The 19559-nt window shown below is 39.6% G+C and overlaps 1 protein-coding gene across 2 annotated transcripts in view; it reads right to left on the bottom strand.

Moving 5' to 3' along the window:
• mlip (muscular LMNA-interacting protein) overlaps window positions 1-19171 on the bottom strand; it is a 154296-nt gene extending 135125 nt beyond the window's left edge. For both annotated transcript variants that reach the window (XM_060924604.1, XM_060924607.1), the window contains exon 1: window positions 18996-19171. In XM_060924604.1, the coding sequence (XP_060780587.1) occupies window positions 18996-19064 (69 nt within the window). In that variant the 5' untranslated portion in view covers window positions 19065-19171. The remainder of the gene's footprint in view (window positions 1-18995) is intronic.
• Between the last annotated feature and the right edge of the window lie 388 nt (window positions 19172-19559).

The raw sequence follows: 19559 nt of genomic DNA, 5'->3' as shown, positions 1-19559 counted from the left end.
ATCTTAGCATTGTCTATTATCAATTCTACATTACAATCTATTTTGTGTCTCCCAAATAACATGATCTTTGTTTTGCTTAGATTTAATGATAATTTATTTTTGTCAAACCATAGTTTTAGTTTATTTATTTCGGTTGTGATTGTCTCCAGAGTCTGCTGCAAATTCTCACCGGAACAAAAAATATTGGTGTCGTCTGCAAACAAAACAAATTTCAGTACTTGCAAAACTCTACATATGTCATTGATATATAATATGAATAATTTCGGACCTAATATTGACCCCTGTGGTACCCCGCATGTAATGTTCATGAAATCAGATTTATGGTCACCTATCTGCACAAACTGTTGCCTGTTTCTTAGATAGCTCGACAGCCAGCTCCACCCAACTCCCCTAACACCACACTTTTCTAGTTTACTTAATAAAATACTGTGATCAATGGTATCGAATGTTTTTTTTAGGTCCACAAATACTCCAATTGCTATTTTTTTATTGTCTATACAGTTTGTGATTTCCTCTATTAGTTCCATTAGTGCCATCGATGTTGATCTGTCCATTCTGAATCCATATTGACTGTCTGTAAGGAGGTTGTGTTTTTCAATGAATTTGTCCAGTCTATCTGAAAAAAGTTTTTCGAGTATTTTGGAGAATTGGGGGAGTAAAGAAACAGGCCTGTAGTTTGTGAAATGGTGTCTATCTCCGGTTTTAAACAATGGTATCACTTTTGCAATTTTCATTTTGTCTGGAAATGTACCTGATTGAAAAGATAAATTGCAGATGTGGGTGAGTGGTTTCACAATTCCCTCAATAACTGTCTTTACTGTTGATATGTCTATATCATTCCAGTCTGCAGAGGTTTTGTTTTTACATTTTCTTGCAATTTACATAATTTCTTCATCATCAGTTGCAGTTAGAAAAATTGTACTTGGATTTCTGTCCCCCATATCTTCTATGTCCCCACATTGTGTTGTCTCAGGTTCCTTTATTTTTGCCGCTAAATCTGGTCCCACATTTACAAAGAATTGGTTAAAACCATTCACCACATCCTCCATATTATTTATGGTCTCGTCATTTTCAGTGTAGTACTCTGGGTAATTTGTAGTTTTGGATCCATTTCTCACACTGCCATTTAGTACAGTCCATATACCTTTAATATTGTTTTTATTTTTCTCCACTAATTTATTATAATAGTCTTTCTTACATATCCTCATAATATTAGTTAATTTATTTTTATATTTTTCCTCTGCCTCTATACAGTAGTTTGATGCTTTAAGAATTGTCTGTATAATATATTTTTCTTTTTGCAGGAATTTTGTAGCCCCTTGGTGACCCACGAAGTATTTGTATATTTATGTATATTACTGTATTTCTTTATAGGGCAATTTTTATTATATAGTTCACTGAATATTATTAAAAATTCCTCATATGCTTTATCAACATCTTTTTCTTTATGAACTCCATTCCAGTCCTGTATCATTAAGTCATTTTTTAGTGCAATCATGGTTTCTTCAGTTTTCACTCTTATCTCATCTCATTATCTCTAGCCTCTTTATCCTTCTACAGGGTCGCAGGCGAGCTGGAGCCTACCCCAGCTGACTACGGGCGAAAGGCGGGGTACACCCTGGACAAGTCGCCAGGTCATCACAGGGCTGACACATAGACACAGACAACCATTCGCACCTACGGTCAATTTAGAGTCACCAGTTAACCTAACCTGCATGTCTTTGGACTGTGGGGGAAACCGGAGCACCCAGAGGAAACCCACGTGGACACGGGGAGAACATGCAAACTCCGCACAGAAAGGCCCTCGCCGGCCACGGGGCTCGAACCCAGACCTTCTTGCTGTGAGGCGACAGCGCTAACCACTACACCACCGTGCCGCCTTTTCACTCTCATCTCATCTCATCTCATCTCATCTCATTATCTCAAGCCGCTTTATCCTTCTACAGGGTCGCAGGCAAGCTGGAGCCTATCCCAGCTGACTACGGGCGAAAGGCGGGGTACACCCTGGACAAGTCGCCAGGTCATCACAGGGCTGACACATAGACACAGACAACCATTCACACTCACATTCACACCTACGGTCAATTTAGAGTCACCAGTTAACCTAACCTGCATGTCTTTGGACTGTGGGGGAAACCGGAGCACCCAGAGGAAACCCACGTGGACACGGGGAGAACATGCAAACTCCACACAGAAAGGCCCTCGCCGGCCACGGGGCTCGAACCCAGACCTTCTTGCTGTGAGGCGACAGCGCTAACCACTACACCACCGTGCCGCCTTTTCACTCTTATATATTTATAATTTTTAGTATCCTTTTTCTTGCTATAATTACAATAATATACATTAAAAATAGGTAGGTGGTCACTGATGTCTGTTAATAGTAGTCCACTCTCTGTATTATTTTCCAGGATATTAGTAAACATATTATCTATTAAAGTGGTGCTGTGAGAAGTGATCCTGCTTGGTCTGGTAATAGTTGGATACAGTCCCATACTGAACATTGAGTTAATGAACTCTTCTGTCATTTTATGTTTCTTATGATTTAAGAGGTCAATGTTAAAATCACCACAGATGTACATGACCTTCTGTGTTGATTTTATGAACATACTTTCCATCCAATCTATAAAAACTTCTATGCTTGATCCAGGAGATCTGTATATACAGCTCACCATTATATTTTTCATTTTTTCACAACATATTTCTACTGTAATACACTCCATCCAATCATCAACAGCTACTGTCATTTTTTTAATTAATTTTATATTCCAAACTATTATCAACATATTGCCACTCCCCCTCTGCTTTTGTTCTTTCTGTTGATATAATTAAGTTCATACCCGTTTAGCTCAAAATCTACTCCCATCTCATCCTTGATCCAAGTTTCTGATATGGCTATTATATTGAATGGAGTATTGAACTGACTGAGATATTCTTTCATTTTATGGAAATTGGCATACAGACTTCTGGTATTGAAATGAATAATTGATATCTTATTTCCTTCTCTGAATGTTGCATTGTATTGATTTTCAGTGTAATACTGGCAGCTGATATTGATGTTGCTGAAAAGATTATTTTCCGGATCAATATTATTTTCCATATCTTGTGTTTTATGCTCAGTATAAAGGAAAGTGTCCAGTTCTTGTGTCAAGTGTTCCGTCCTTGTGTCATGATTGTAAGTTGTTGTTGTTTTTTTACCCTAGGTTTGATCATTTCCTTGCTTTGATTGGCTCCCTCGGAATTTGTCCAGTTCCCCAATATCTCGGATGACCAGGATCTTGGCCTCTTCTGGAGATCCCTTCAGCTTTATGAATATTTTGCAGTTTTGTGTCCAAGTGTTTTGGATTTTCCCCTGTTTCCTCAGGAGTCTCGCCTTTCTTGCAATGTCTGCATTTTTTTGGTTAAGTGCTCATTTAGAAAAATGTCTGAGCCTTTCAATGTCCTCCCTTGCTTTAACAGTTGCATTTTATACTTTCTGTTGGCAAATCTTATTATTATAGCCGGTTTGTCTGTGTTGCTTCTCCATGGGAGAGGGTGACTTGCTTCGATGTTTGAACTTTTTACCTCTATCCCTTTGGAGTGCAGGAATGCTGTCACCTGTTGCTCCACAGAGTTAGCATCCTCCTCGTTCTGCTCCTCTCCGTCTCCTCTTGCCACTGCTCCAGCATATGACTGGGGTTTAATCTGCAGTCCGGTCACAATGATGTTATTTATCCGGGTGTATTGCTCCAGATTCTCCACTCGGTTCTCGAGAAAGGCGATCCTCTTTGCCTTCTCCGTGTTCTGCAGCCGCAGAACTTTGACCTCTTCCATCAGGTCCAGGATGGTCTTCTGCTGCATCCTGACAGCAGAGATTTCCTCACCCAGAAAATCGAGGGATTTTTTGATGTCCTCAATCTCCTCAACTGTAGGAGCTCTCTTTGGGGGCATTGTGTTTGTTGTTGTTACGCAGCCTGCAGGTAGCTCTCAGCCCGCTCCTGCGCAGCCTCTCAGCCCGCTCTCGCGCAGCCTCGCTCCTGTGCAGCCTCTCAGCCCGCTCCCGTGCAGCCCGCTCCCCTGATGCTCACAAAGCAGGAGAAGGTTACAAGAATGTAGCAAAGTGTTTTCAGGTAGCTGTTTCCTCAGATCGTAATGTTATTAAGAAATGGCAGTTAACAGAAATAGTGGAGATCAAGGTGAGGTCTGGAAGATGAAGAAAAGTTTCTGAAAGAACTGCTTGTTGGATTGCTAGAAAGGCAAATAAAAACCCCTGTTTGACTGCAAAAGACCTTCAGAAAGATTTAGCAGACCCTGGAGTGGTGGTGCACTGTTCTATTATGCAGCGACACCTGAACAAATATGACTTTCATGGGAGAGTCATCAGAAGAAAACCTTTCCTGCGTCCTAGCCACAAAATTCAGCGTCTGAAGTTTGCAAATGAACATCTAAATAAGCTTGATGTATTTTGGAAACAAGTCCTGTGGACTGATGAAATCAAAATAGAACTTTTTGGCCCCAATGTGCAAAGGTATGTTTGGAGAAAAAAGGGTCCCAAATTCCAGGAAAAGAACACCTCTCCAACTCTGAAGCATGGGTGTAGATCGATCATGCTTTGGGGTTGTGTTGCAGCCAGTGGCACAGGGCACATTTCATTGGTCGAGGGAAGCATGGATTCGAATAAATACCAGCATATTCTGGAAGCAAACATCACACCATCTCTAAAAAAGTTGAAGTTAAAAAGAGGATGGGTCCTACAATAAGACAATGATCCAAAACACACCTCAAAATCTACAGTGGAATACCTCAAGAGGCACAAGCTGAAGGTTTTGGCCTGGCCCTCACAGTCCCCTGACCTAAATATCATTGAAAATCTGTGGATAGATCTCAAAAGAGCAGTGCATGCAAGACAGCCCAAGAAACTTGTAGAACTGGAAGACTTTCGCAAGGGCAAATGTGTGAAAATCCCCCAGGTAAGAACTGAAAGATTATTAGCTGGCTACAAAAAGTGTTTACAAGCTGTGATACTTGCCAAAGGGGGTGTTACTAGGTACTAACCATGCAGGGTGCCCAAACTTTTGCTTCGGGCCCTTTTCCATTTTTGTCATTTTAAAAATGTAAAAGATGAAAATATTTTTTTTTGCTTAAAATATAAAGGGAATGAGTCATCTTTAACTTTATGCCTTTTGGAGATCATTTCATCTTCAACTTGCTTAACTGTTCACAGTAACAGCAATTTTGACCAGGGGTGCCCAAACTTTTGCATACCACTGTAAGTATTCAACAGAAAAGCCACATATAATATTTATGGATGTGAGGATTGTGCTTCCATCTGAAAAAAAAAGTAAAGAAAAAAAGAAAAAAATGCATTGGTTACTTCCTTCTTGGGAATGCAGAACATAGAACATAAAAAAATATTGAAATTTAAGTTTATGTTGCTTGGAGGAATAAAAATTTTCCTATGAGTCATGATAACTGGATGACTGCTACTCTATTATAATTAGTTACCTTTGAAAGAGACAGCTATTTACAGAATCCTCCCTAAACCTGACTTCATTCTTCAGTCTCATGCATGTCTTTTTCACTGTCCACTTTATTAGGTTAACCATACACCTGCTGGTTTATGCAGTTCTCTAATCAGCCAATCCCTTGACAGCAGCACAATGCATAAAATCATGCAGATACAAATCAAGAGCTTCAGCTAATGTTCACTTCAAACATCAGAATGGGAAAAATTGTGATTTCTATGACTTTCACTGTAGCATGGGTATTGGTGTCAGATGGACTGGTTTGAGTATTTCAGAAACTGTTGCTCTCCTGGGGTTTTCACACACAACAGTCTCGAGAGTTTACACAGAATGGTGCGAAAAACAAAAAACACTGAGTGAGTGACAGTTCTGTGGGTGGAAACATCTTGTTGATAAGAGAGGTTAGAAGAAAATGGCCAGATTGGTTCGATCTGCCAGGAAGGATAGAGCAACTCATATAATCACTTTTTATAACCATGGTGAGCAGAAAAGCATCTTAGCATGCAACAGCAGAAGACCATATTGGGTTCCACTCCTGCAGCCAAGAACAGGAATCTTAGAATCAAGAACAAGTTCCTAATAAAGTGTCCAGGGAGTGTATATTTTGTGTTTTCTCCACTATATATTAAGTCTTCTTTCTATTTAGGAGATATCTAGGTATTTACTTCATCCAGCCTAAGCTTCTGACAATTAACAAGCCTTTGCATTGAATGCATACTACCTGTCAAAAGTTTGGACACACCTGCTCATAGAAAGATTTTCATAATTTGCACGATTTTTGATTAATAGTGAAGATATTCCTAGAATCTGCTCAACCAGCTTCAACTATGAGAGAATTATCTGAATGTACGGTAATCAAATTGATAGATCTGACTGGCAAAAGATATTTGTCTCCTCGCTGACTGCTTCTCCTAAATTCTAAATGAAAAATACTGGTTAATTTTACTATTTACATCAGTGTTACAGTTGGTGTTACATTCTGATATTCTCTCGAGTAGAGCACTTCTAAATTCCAAATGGTTGCCACCAAACCCCATCATAGCTCATTATCATAAAGTTGCCAGGACTTCAATTTTATTCTTTTTTTTTACATTCTTTATTCTGACACCCTCATCACCCAAGACACCATGACCCACTAACAGTCATGGGGGAAGCCATGGCCTAATGGTTAGAGAAGCAGCTTTGGGACCAAAAGGTTGGCAGTTTGATTCCTTGGACCAGCAGGAATGGCTGAAGTGGCCTTGAGCAAGGCACCTAACCCCCAGGCTGCTCTGGGTATGTTGTATGTCGCTCTGGATAAAAGTGTCTGCTAAATGCCATTAACATAATATAACATTAGTTTAAATGTGACAGCTCTCAAGCACTTCTTCTTCCAGTCCATGTTTTGGAAATTAAAGTTAAATGAAAAACCTTGGAGCTGACCCTAGCTGATTCAGTCCCTGAATTCCATTTATTTTTAGTATTACAGTATATCTGTGACCATAACTTCTTCTGTTGAAAGTGTCCATCTTGATTCATTGCCACTTCACAGCATATCTTATCTGAAAATGTGCATTCACTTCCGGGAAATAAAACAATATATTTCTGTTACGCTTGGCCAAAATCTGGAAGGTAATGTACAGCTATCTAATTCAGGACTGGAAAGGATGAAAAGAGTTGTTGGTATAATACACTGCTTTATCTAGAATGTGTTCAGTGGAGTACAGGGTGTGACTATTTATGGAATTGGAGTCAAGATATACAGGAATATATATATATATAAACTACATTAAAGGGGGTCAGTGGATCCACAGATGACACCAAAGGAAAGAACCAATCATAACAAAACGTCCCCAAGCCTAGCTCTAGGAACTCTTACTGAACTCATGCAAGACTAGAAGGGCAGAGTGTATAACTCTGCCAAATCACATTCAGATTTGCATCAAAATCTAATCAATTATTCCTTGGCCCATGGCTCACCTTTCCTCAAAGTTTGATCAAAATCCGTTCACTACTTTTTGAGATGTGTTGATAACAGACAAACAAACAAAGAAACAAATAAACAATCGGAGACAAAAGCATAACCTCCTCCAACAAAGTTGGCAGAGATAAACAATGATACCTGACTAAATACTTGAAGCTACCTAATAACAAAACATACACAGGTGGTGTCCGCCACTTACCTAGTGATTCTTTGCATTAATTTATCTACATGATGTATTACGTAGATGTGCCAGATGGAGGAATCCAGAAAGAAACTAGAAGGGCACTCGGTAGAGTGCATACCTCCACCGAGTCACATATTGGGATTTACATCAAGATCTAATTTGTTTGTATCGTTCCTTGGCCCATGGCCCACCTTTCCTCAAAATTTCATCAAAATCCATTCACTATTTTTTTGAGTTATGTTGGGAACAAACAAGCAAACAGAGGCAAAAACAAAAACATAAGCTCGTCCAACAAAGTTGGCTGAGGTAAAGAGGCTAAGGACAAAAACAGGCAGGGTAGTATTTACAATGGGCTATGGAAATAATTCAGGATGAAGAACATAAATAGGTAAGTGGGCGGCACGGTGGTGTAGTGGTTAGCGCTGTCGCCTCACAGCAAGAAGGTCCGGGTTCGAGCCCTGTGGCCGGCGAAGGCCTTTCTGTGCAGAGTTTGCATGTTCTCCCCATGTCCACGTGGGTTTTCCGCATGGGTGCTCCGGTTTCCCCCACAGTCCAAAGACATGCAGGTTAGGTTAACTGGTGACTCTAAATTGACCGTAGGTGTGAATGTGAGTATGAATGGTTGTCTGTGTCTATGTGTCAGCCCTGTGATGACCTGGCGACTTGTCCAGGGTGTACCCCGCCTTTCGCCCGTAGTCAGCTGAGATAGGCTCCAGCTTGCCTGCGAACCTGTAGAACAGGATAAAGCAGCTAGAGATAATGAGATGAGATAAATAGGTAAGTACTTTAAGAGAGGATGAACTAGTGTGCCTTCCCTGAGCCAGCCTACCAGCACAGAACAACATGAAAGAGGATATTTGCAAAGGTACAAAATATCACACAGGTTTCTAACAACGATCAAAAGTTAACCTCTACAAACTAACAAGCTGAGTCTGGCATTTATTCTCCATCTCCTCTCTGTGTCTCGCGAGAGCTTTTTAAAACAAAGGAGGCAGGAACTTCTGATTTAAGAAGTGAGTCAACATCAGCCAATCCACAGACAGTAAGTCACTTCTGGCTGCAGAAACAGAGACAGAGAGCACAACACACAGAAAGCACTAAACATGCTTCAGCACATAACACTCATGTTAGGTTTTTATCTCATCTCATTATCTCTAGCCACTTTATCCTGTTCTACAGGGTCGCAGGCAAGCTGGTGCCTGCTGACTACGGGCGAAAGGCGGGGTACACCCTGGACAAGTCGCCAGGTCATCACAGGGCTGACACATAGACACAGACAACCATTCACACTCACATTCACACCTACGGTCAATTTAGAGTCACCAGTTAACCTAACCTGCATTTCTTTGGACTGTGGGGGAAACCGGAGTACCCGGAGGAAACCCACGCGGACACGGGGTGAACATGCAAACTCCGCACAGAAAGGCCCTCGCCAGCCACGGGGCTCGAACCCGGACCTTCTTGCTGTGAGGCGACAGCGCTAACCACTACACCACCGTGCCACCCCTGTTAGGTTTTTATATGTATTATAAATGTTTCATGGGCAGCATGGTGGTGTAGTGGTTAGCACTGCCGCCTCACTAAGCGGTTATAGATAATGGATGGATAAATGTTTCATGCATAATAAAAATATGCATGAAAACTGTAGGAAACCATGAAACCTTTCCTCATGATCAGGAAACATTTTCACAAAAAAGTTATAAAAACTCAGAAAAGTGCCTCAACGACCACATTCTCAGAACCTTATTTTTATGGCAGATCTCAAGCTTAAAATTCTGCATAATCAGTGCCCATCTCATTGGTTCTGATTATATGGGCTGTTTCACAATCATGGTTGTCTTTTTGAATAACACTACCTAACTCCTACAACTAGGTCCAGTATGTATATGCTGGAGTTTCTTCTACCTTATTTTACAGGGACACACCAGCCCTACCTACACAGTAAAATCCCCAGTGTTGAATTAACACCCAGAGTGTTGATTTAACACCCTACTGTGTGAAACAACCATTCACACTCGCATTCACACCTATGGTCAATTTAGAACCACCAATTAGCCTAACCTGCATGTCTTTGGACTGTGGGGGAAACCGAAGCACCCAGAGGAAACCCATGCAGACACAGGGAGAGCATGCAAACTCCACACAGAAAGGCCCTCGTCGGCCGCTGGGTTCAAACCCAGAACCTTCTTGCTGTGAGGTGACAGTGCTAACCACTACACCACTGTGCTGCCCCCTTCTACAAATCACTGGAAGTGTATTAGAGAGTTGATAACCATTCCTCCAAATGATTTGTCCTTCAGATGATGTTTTGATTATGGTAATGGAGAGGCCCAGACTGGTTTATAACCTCTTATTCAAATGAGATGAAATCTGGTGATGGTGAATGTAATAGTATATCATATGCATCAATCACTGAGACCTCATGCACTGTGGAAATGATGTAAAGTGGATGCAGTATTTACATTATCATTTTATCCAAAACAGCCTAACATGGCTATGGATGTGAATAGTTATTATGGTAGGAAGAATACCCAACATATTTCTAGAGTACAAACAACCTTATTGTTGAAGTTCTGTTTAAAACTTTTGTATAATGATGGACTGGTTCTATGAGCAGTGTACCTAAAAGCTGAATTGAAGTCTATGCTACAGAACTTAATTAATATTTTTATTACTTGTGACAGCTTGTCATTTTTAAGTGGATGCAATATAATACAGACAAAAATTGTGAAATCCCTGGAGGTAAAGGTATCAATTTTAATTTAATTACTTATGTGAAAGCACTAACAACTGTGTCCCAGTATATTTAATAGTGCTCTGTCTGTATGTACTGCCTTGAAAAATCCCCCATGTTGACCCCGTATCCTTTTCCTTTACAGTGTTACCACAGAAACAAAATGAGTCACAAGCAAACAAGCAGATACTAAGAAAAGATGCAGAAGACACGTTGTACTTGCCAGTAGAGCTTTCTATCTCTTTCGCTCTCCCCTCTCTGTCTGAGATTTAATAACCACATCTATATTAGGGTCATATCATTCCCCTAGCTTCCATTTCAAGCTACACAACTGGGTAAAGGCTTATTTTCCTCTATAGTCTGCTGTTTACTGCCTTATTGTGACCTTTCCCTGAGAACTGTACACACATGTTGCACTGCCTATTGAAAAGTTACTCACTATAGACCTTTTATAACTATTACATAAAGACACTTTGCTTCATAGCTGCACATACACAATATTAGTAACCAGGGCTTTGAACCGGTTCAAGGAATGAAAATGAAAACCGGGAACTTTTTCTATTTCACATGGAACAGAAACAAAACCAGAAACTCTATTATTTTTTATGTTCCGGAACAGAAACGCTTATTAAAAATAATGGTAACCGGTTAATACCGGTTTTTATTTCGTTCCTCAAAGTTTCCGTAGCCTACAAATAAAAAAAGTTATTCTTCTCCTGCGCAAGTTTCTATGACCCGCTGGGGTTCACTTCCTGTGTGACGTTCGCTGACTGAATGGAGAGAGCGGGAGGGTGGACTACTATCACGTCTCCACATCTTAAATAAGAGGTAAATATTGCAGTCTATCGTTATTCAAAAACGTCAATTTCAAACACGATATCAATATATTTGTCCACGTTAATGAGAGGCTCGCGAACATTAAATGACGTTAACCTCTGTTAGCCTATCAGTGCATAGGGCCTGACTAGCCTTTGGTAACACACTAAACGAATTATCTTTCATTTTTGGCACTTTTTCTGTTTGTGTAGGTGGGAAGACATACTGAGAATCCAAATCGCCAACATTTGAAATAATTGTTTTGAATTATTTCTTGTCTTATTTAATGAAGGTTGTAATAGAATTAGCCTACATTTGGCTTAAGCTGGATGAGACAGAGACATAATTTTATAGCCATTTGTTAAACAGCTGACAGGGAACATAATTAACCGTTCCGGGAACAAAATTTTTTTTGTTCTAACCGGTTCGGGAACGTCTATTTAATGGTGGAACCCAAAACCAGAAACGTTAAAATTCCGTTTCTGTTCGGAACGAACCAATAGGAAAAAAATTCTGGTTCAAAGCCCTGTTAGTAACCACTTAAAAAAGGGGGTGTCATTTCTCACCATACAGTATGTTTGCTTTTGAAAGGTAGCATAATCAAACAAATTTGTATCATCACTCCTGTATGTAGAATGGCTGTCAATAAAACTGCAACACCCTCAGATGCCAAGCTTCTTCCTCGGACAGTGAAGGCTACTATTTAAAATAGTGTGTGAAATGATAAGAGACATAAATATGCCACTCCTTCACACCTGCTAATGCTGATTTTGGTCCAGGGTTTTTTGTTTGTTTGTTTTTGTTTTAACAAAACCAGTATTTTGAGTACAGCAGATGACATTTACTGAAGTTCAGCAGGAGATTATTCCCTTTTGACCCACACTCCCTCCCACGCTGCTAAGCTTTAACTTCTGAAGACAACACACAGCAAGCTGGGGACATAACCAACAGAGCAATATGACAGCTGAAACCTACTTTCAAAGTCAAAGCAATATGATCTTAATACTAGAGTTATTCCTATCAGCTTCACACAGAGCGCGTGTTAAGTGGATGCCAAACTTTCTCATTAGCATGTTGATTTCAGAGGCAGTGAAATAAAAAATAATAGCTCACTAAAATTGGCAGTTGGCAGTGCTCATTACACCATACTAATATAATTACCAGCTGCAACCATAACATCAAATACAATTTGACCCTACCATTCATCAAAAGGAAAAAAAAAACATACAAGAATGGCATGGTGTATGATGAGAGGTCCTGAAGAGCTAAGTAAACCGAGGAAAAAGAAAAACAAGCCATGAACACTGCTCAACAGTTATCAGATATCTAGCAGGCACAATAAACTGGCCAAGGATGGAGCCGGAAACTACTAATATTAAGAACTGAAAACTCCTCACAATGGACGGAGCACTTCACCCCAAAATCTAACATGCAAAAGTAACTGAACACCAGCTAGAAGGAGAGGATAGTGTCAAATGCGTTGTCCTGGAAAAGGTAATAGTCCCCAAGGATGGGCATCATAGAGAACACTTTGAACAGATAAGGAATGTGGATCATGGGGAAACAGAAGCTGTGGCATGGCAAGATAAGTCAAGGTAATGTACCACTGACAGATAGCAGAGGTGGCTGACGAGAAAATCCTGCCAAGGCTAAAGAAAAAGGGAAAATTGGGAATAGCATTGATTCACTGATCAAGTGCTCAGCAGAAGCACAATTAAATCAGAATTGTATCATGCCAAACAAGGCCCAAGATAGTGACTGTGCAGGTAGTAGCACATTTAAAAAAATAATAATAATAATAATAATAATAATAATTAATAAATAAATAAATAAACCTGTATGTCAGATAGACTTTCTTGGCTAGTAGGGAACACTTGGGGAAATATATGGAAGTGTGTTCCTTGCTAAGACCACAGTCACTACATGCCCCAATATACAATCCTCCTCAGTCTTCTTTTCCTACAAGTTATCACACAAAAAATCCCAAAGCTGTAATTCATGAACAGTCCACTCCACATACAATCTGTCAGTCTCCATTTGATCCATCCATCCATTATCCATAACTGCTTATCCTGTGCAGGGTTCACAGGCAAGCTGGAGCCTATCCCAGCTGACTATGGGCAAGAGGCAGGGTACACCCTGGACAAGTCACCAGATCATCACAGGGCTGACACATAGAGACAAACACCTATGGTCAATTTAGAGCCACCAATTAGCCTAACTTGCATGTCTTTGGACTGTGGGGGAAACAGTAGCACTTGGAGGAAACCCACGCAGACACGGGAAGAACATGTAAACTTCACACAGAAAGGCCCCCGTCAGCCACTGGGCTTGAACCCAGAACCTTCTTGCTGTGAGGTGACAGAGCTAACCACTACACTACCATGCCGCGTCTCTGTTTGATCACAAGCCAATAAAGGTTTCCCGAATCAATATTTCAGCAGCTTCAAATCAATATTAGTGTCCCCTGCTGCCGATTTTCTGAATCAAGACGAAAAGTTAATCTACTCCACTGGCACCACCATGATTGAAAATCACGTGATTGCATTCCTGCGCGCTGATTGGCCAAAGCTTAAATGGTGTTCGTGAACCTTACACGCCGTGTTGTTTTACCTATCAGTATCCCCCAATCAGCCTACCTAAATAAACTTGAGAATAAGGATTTGAAGCCACATAGTATATCATAAATTTACACTTTGTGTACTACTTGTTTAATTTCCAACCCTTCCATACCATGACACAGTCTATCGTGAGCCTTTAGTCCTGTTTTTGTTACTCATTTTGGACAGTTCACATTTAAAACATTGGTGCGTGGTTTCTTGCAGATGAATTCAACGTCACTCACCTTTCAACCAATCAGCACGCAGCAATGCATCACATGAGTTCCAAAATGGCAGCGCCGGTGGAGTAGACTGGAAGTTTTCTGCTTAGCTGAGAAAAATAGAACGTTTGGATCAATATTATTGACTTGAATTGAATAGCATGTTGGGCCAAGTACTCTTTATTGATTCATGATCAAAATAAGGTTGGTAGACTGGCCGTGAAGCTAGCAGTCTATGAAATGCATGACTTCTAACACAGGAACCCCCAGCTTTGGGATTTTTTTTTTAACTTGTGGGAAAAGAAGACAGAGGAGAATTGTGTATTGGGGCATGTAGCGACTGTGCTTATGCAGGCCTTTAAGTCTGAAAAATTTCTGACTTAAATTTATTGGCAGAAAGTGTAATCTTAGACATGGGGTGAAAAACACTGCATCTATTATCAAGATACAGTGACAAGACAAGCCATAACATGTTCTTTTTATATAACCACAAGATAGTAAATCAGTCATGAAATTGTAATTTATACACAGGCTGTAGGTTATTTTACCATGCTATTAAGCTTTATTTGTCATATTTATAAAATGATGGCAAGGTTTATGTTAATTCGTCAGGCTATCGTGTAAAGAAAACATGGCCACATTTTGAAGGATAAGCTGACCAATCATTTGGGTGGCATGGTGGTGTAGTGGTTAGCACTGTCGCCTCACAGCAAGAAGGTTCTTGGTTCGAGCCCAGTGGCCAATGGGGGCCTTTCTGTGTGGAGTTTGCATGCTCTTCCTGTGTCTGCATGGTTTTCCTCTCAGGGATGTGGCAGGAAGAGCATCCAGTGTAAAACTATGCTCCAGTTAATATGACATGTGGATCAATAGGGTTCACATGGACCCTGATTTGGCAATAGTGCTGGACAAGGAGGAAGAAGAAGCTGACCAATCATTTGCTATGGTTTAAGTAAGTGGGGTTCCCAATAGGATTCTTCTGTATAGTATAGAGTGAATCTCTCAGTAGTGACCACCAGGACCTTGTTTCAACCAGATCAGCTGACTGTCAAATTTGATAGACAGAACAATATTAGATTCTTATTCATGTTCTAAATTAGGCAGCACGGTGGTGTAGTGGTTAGCGCTGTCGCCTCACAGCAAGAAGGTCCGGGTTCGAGCCCCATGGCTGGCGAGGGCCTTTCTGTGCGGAGTTTGCATGTTCTCCCCGTGTCCGCGTGGGTTTCCTCCGGGTGCTCCGGTTTCCCCCACAGTCCAAAGACATGCAGGTTAGGTTAACTGGTGACTCTAAATTGACCGTAGGTGTGAGTGTGAATGGTTGTCTGTGTCTATGTGTCAGCCCTGTGATGACCTGGCAACTTGTCCAGGGTGTACCCTGCCTTTCGCCCATAGTCAGCTGGGATAGGCTCCAGCTTGCCTGCGACCCTGTAGTACAGGATAAAGTGGCTAGATGAGATGTTGTAAATTATCAGATGATTCAGTTGTTTATGATGCTCAGTTTCTTCCAAATCTCAGCACCTATGAGTTCTCAGACTTTTCCCATTTCCAAAGGCCAACTGGTTTGTTATTTTCTAAGAAGTAATAACAATCAGGATGTATGTCATTCCAGTTTTTGTCTGACTTCAGTGAGGAGCATCCTAATGCATCTATGAACTCTTGTGGCACAGTGTCCTTTTACTGATATGACATAGTCACAACCTTTTTCCTTTACGAATGAACAGACCTTTGGTTAATCTTGTTCTTATTTTTGATTTTTCTAATGTTAGGTTGTGTTCATAAGTCAAAAATAAAATAAAAAAACAAAACTTTACAAAATATCGTAAGTAGCTAATGATGGCAACATAACTCAGGCCCTAGCAGCTAACATCATGAAGATAGAAAAAGCAGAGCAATAGCCAATACTCAAAACACGGGCATTAAATAGAAAAGCTCCCTGACCCTTGATATGTTTAAAAGGTTTTCATATCTAGCTACTGAGAGCAGATAAATAGCTATGACTGGTAATGAAAAGGTAGAGATTTCATGGAAAATTTGCAGCGCAGTGGATGTTAATATATGATGTGATTTAACATAAATTACGTACATTTTATGATAATATAAAATTGATAGATTTACTCATTTTCTCATCTAAACATTCTATGACAAATGGTCACAGTTCAGATTAAATTAAACTGCTGTGGCAGATACATTTTAAACATTCTATGAATTAATTATTGCAGTTTTATAGATTATAATAGCAATAAATGTCATGTCACCTCTTATAAGAAGCAATGCCAGGTTAAAAGTAATCGGCTTATAAGTCACAAAAACAGCATTTGTTAAGAGAAACAAGTAGCAGGCCAACTCCAAAACTGCTGCATTAACTTTTCAGTAGTTTGTGCTACAGTAGCTCTTCCATGGGATTGGACCATAAGGGCTAGCCTTCGCGCCCCATGCGAATCAATGAGCCTTCGACATTCATGACCCTGTCGCCAGTTCACTGGTTGTCCATCCTTGGACCACTTTTGGTAGGTACTAACTACTGCATCCCAGGAACACCCCACAAGATGTGCCATTTTGGAGATGCTCAGATCCAGTCATCTATTTAGCCCTTGTAAAAGTCACACAGATCCTTACACTTGCCCATTTTTCCTGCTTCCAACACATCAACTTCAGGAACTGATTGTTCTCTTGCTGCCTAATATATCCCACCCACTTGACAAGTGCCATTGTAATGAGATAATTAAATAATATTGGCTGGCGTTGAGTGGTATATCAGATGTATTCCATTCAGCTAGCATGATATTGAACGAGTCAAAGACGAGTCAAAGACAAAGACTATCTGATATACCATGAAAAAAATTCAGCCAATATTATTATTATTATTATTATACATACACATTCGATGGAACAATTATAGATTTTGCAAAAAGCTAAGAACGGGGGTTGATTCTGATCCAATGTAATTCAATGCTCTGTCAATCCAATGTACATGTAAAAAGTCAAAGTTCTAACAATAAAAATGGTCCAACTCCAAAAAGCCTGAACAACAACTCAACTTATCTACAGGTTGACAGTTCAACTTCAAAGTTACTTTTGGTAGTAGTTAATTATTACATTGCAGTTGTTCAATGTATCTTTACAAATTGTCACAGTCACTTGCCATCACGGAAGTTTTACGTGTAATACATATCTTATGACATTTTCAATTCACTGCGACAGTTTACTGCAGGCACCGCCAGCGAACACAGAAATGCTTCTGTGCATGCACAGCATAAAACTTTGTCATTGGATATTCACATCAGCTCCAACGTGTGACATGTTGTCTTGACAACCGTGCAATATCGTAAGCCATATTGAATGCTCATTCTCCATTGGGTAGAGTGATGTAATACATGTAGGATGAGCGATATGCTAACAATATTGTATGCTATTGAACCAAATTAATGAAACCCGCTAGAAAGGAATAGAATGCATATTTTTATTCCATCAAAAAAGTGTCCTATACTGTATGTATAATAATCAATGCTATTCACTTCACCTGCCAGTGGTCATAATGTTATGGCTGATCAGTGTATATAACCAAGTAATAAACCAAGCAAACACAGTAGTAAACAATTATGGAGAAAAAAACCCAGGAGTGTTAAAAATGATCAAACATAACACTCTATACTCCAATGCACATGTTGATGATGTTTATTTAAAGGAAGTGATATTTGTCTTTTTCTTACAACATCGTCTTCTAGCAGTCGTATTCAGATTTGGTGATTTAAGTCCAAAAGCTATGGTGATATTTACACAGTAAAATGAATGTCAGTTTTCTGGGTTCACCATTCAGATAAGTACTAGCATGCAGTTCATGCCTCCAATGGTGCCAACTTTTTCTTGAGCAGAAATGCCTGAAGCTAGATTTTATAATCAAGTCTAGACCATGGGCAAGCACTTGTGTTTAACCTCAGGGAAAAAAAGGAACATCAGTGATCGAAAATGTAGACTGAAATGAAGGAAATATTTTTTTTTCCTTTGCTGTCAAAGTCAATGCAAAGTAACATAAAAGCAAGACACAACTTAAAAATGAAAATTTAAAAAATAATAATACAGTCTGATGATGCAAAATATAAACAGGAATTTGCCAAGCATCACAATTAAGGACAAGGTGGTAAAAAATATCAGATTTTTTTTTTAACCAGCTAAAATAAATATGATTGCAGATTTCAGAATTAAAGCTAAACTCAGCCTGTTTTTTTAGCCAATTCAATTTGATTTTCATCAACATCTCTCCCAGGTTTTACTCCAGAAGCTTATATGAATGAGGCTTGAAAGTGCAAAATTGTCATCCAGATTGCTTTTCATCACAATTCTAAAATCAAATGTTAAAACAATTTACAATAAATGTAGAAATTATTTTCTGTGCCATAATTTTTTTAAAGAATTCTCAGACTGTTATACAGCAAGATGTCCATAATATCAGTTTTAAACTTAGTGTCCTGTACTGCTTTGTGAAAAATACACTTACAATACAAGGATGCTCAAATGTATCATATGCATCTGAAAATATGCAATGTGCATAAGCCTTTTGAATTTGTGTATTAGCTACTGAGCCATATGGAGTTTAAGCTGTAGTTTAGAAACTTTAGGGTGTGAGGATGACGATAAAAAAGCTTTTAAGCCAAAGAAAACACATGCTGTCTTGGATAACCAATACAGCTCTCTTCACTATGTAGTTTCAACCTAAATTCTTTGACATTAGTTACACTGCAGGTGTCGTTCCTCAAATACTCCATGTCCAAAGTCTCCATTTGATTCATCAACTACCCTCATGCAGTTCACAACATAGAAATAAACATCTGGCTCAGGCTCAGCGAAGAACCATTTAGTGTATAGAAGATCACTGATATCGAAAGAAATCAATAAATCCACCTGAAATTCAATTAGTGTTACAACCCTGGAAACTAGTTAATCTTTTAGCCAGAATGTCACTGCTCATGGTGAGTACTCACCTTTCCTAAGGCCCCATGTGGCTGCTCCAAGGCCATGCTGTTGCTTGTGTTGAGCGTTTGTTTGGACATACAGTACCGTGTCTACATTGCTTTGCCTTCACTTCTCAACTGGACATGAGCCGGTGCCTCTTGCCATCTAGATAACTGTGGAGCACAGTAGGTTTCCATTTATAGGTTCACAAAAGCCACAAATAGCCTGCAGACCGCACACAGCTCTCTACTCAGGCATAACAATAATGATTGCCTGATTATCAGCCTTATATGATCTTTACTTTCTGTGAAGATTTTATTCTTATATTGAAAAGGTCAACAAAACTTTCACTTCCAACTGCTTTGGAGAATTTATTGATATTATTAAAGAATATGGGCACTTTTATATCATAGTATTTAAACACAGTCTGAAACTGTCAGATGTTCATAACTGTATATAGAGTTGATGATCAGTTTTAGTTCTTTTCTCTGGAGCAAAGACTTTCATATCATGACCGCTTATAAAATAATGTGGAAATTATACAACAGTTAGTTCTGGTCCACTAATTTGATTGGTCAAGCCATGTTCCAAGA

This window comes from Neoarius graeffei, chromosome 7 (assembly GCF_027579695.1).
Source record: "Neoarius graeffei isolate fNeoGra1 chromosome 7, fNeoGra1.pri, whole genome shotgun sequence".
In the NCBI taxonomy this organism is placed as follows: Eukaryota; Metazoa; Chordata; class Actinopteri; order Siluriformes; family Ariidae; genus Neoarius; species Neoarius graeffei.
Note: the sequence above shows the minus strand (reverse complement) of the source record. Positions and strands in the feature narration are given on the sequence as shown.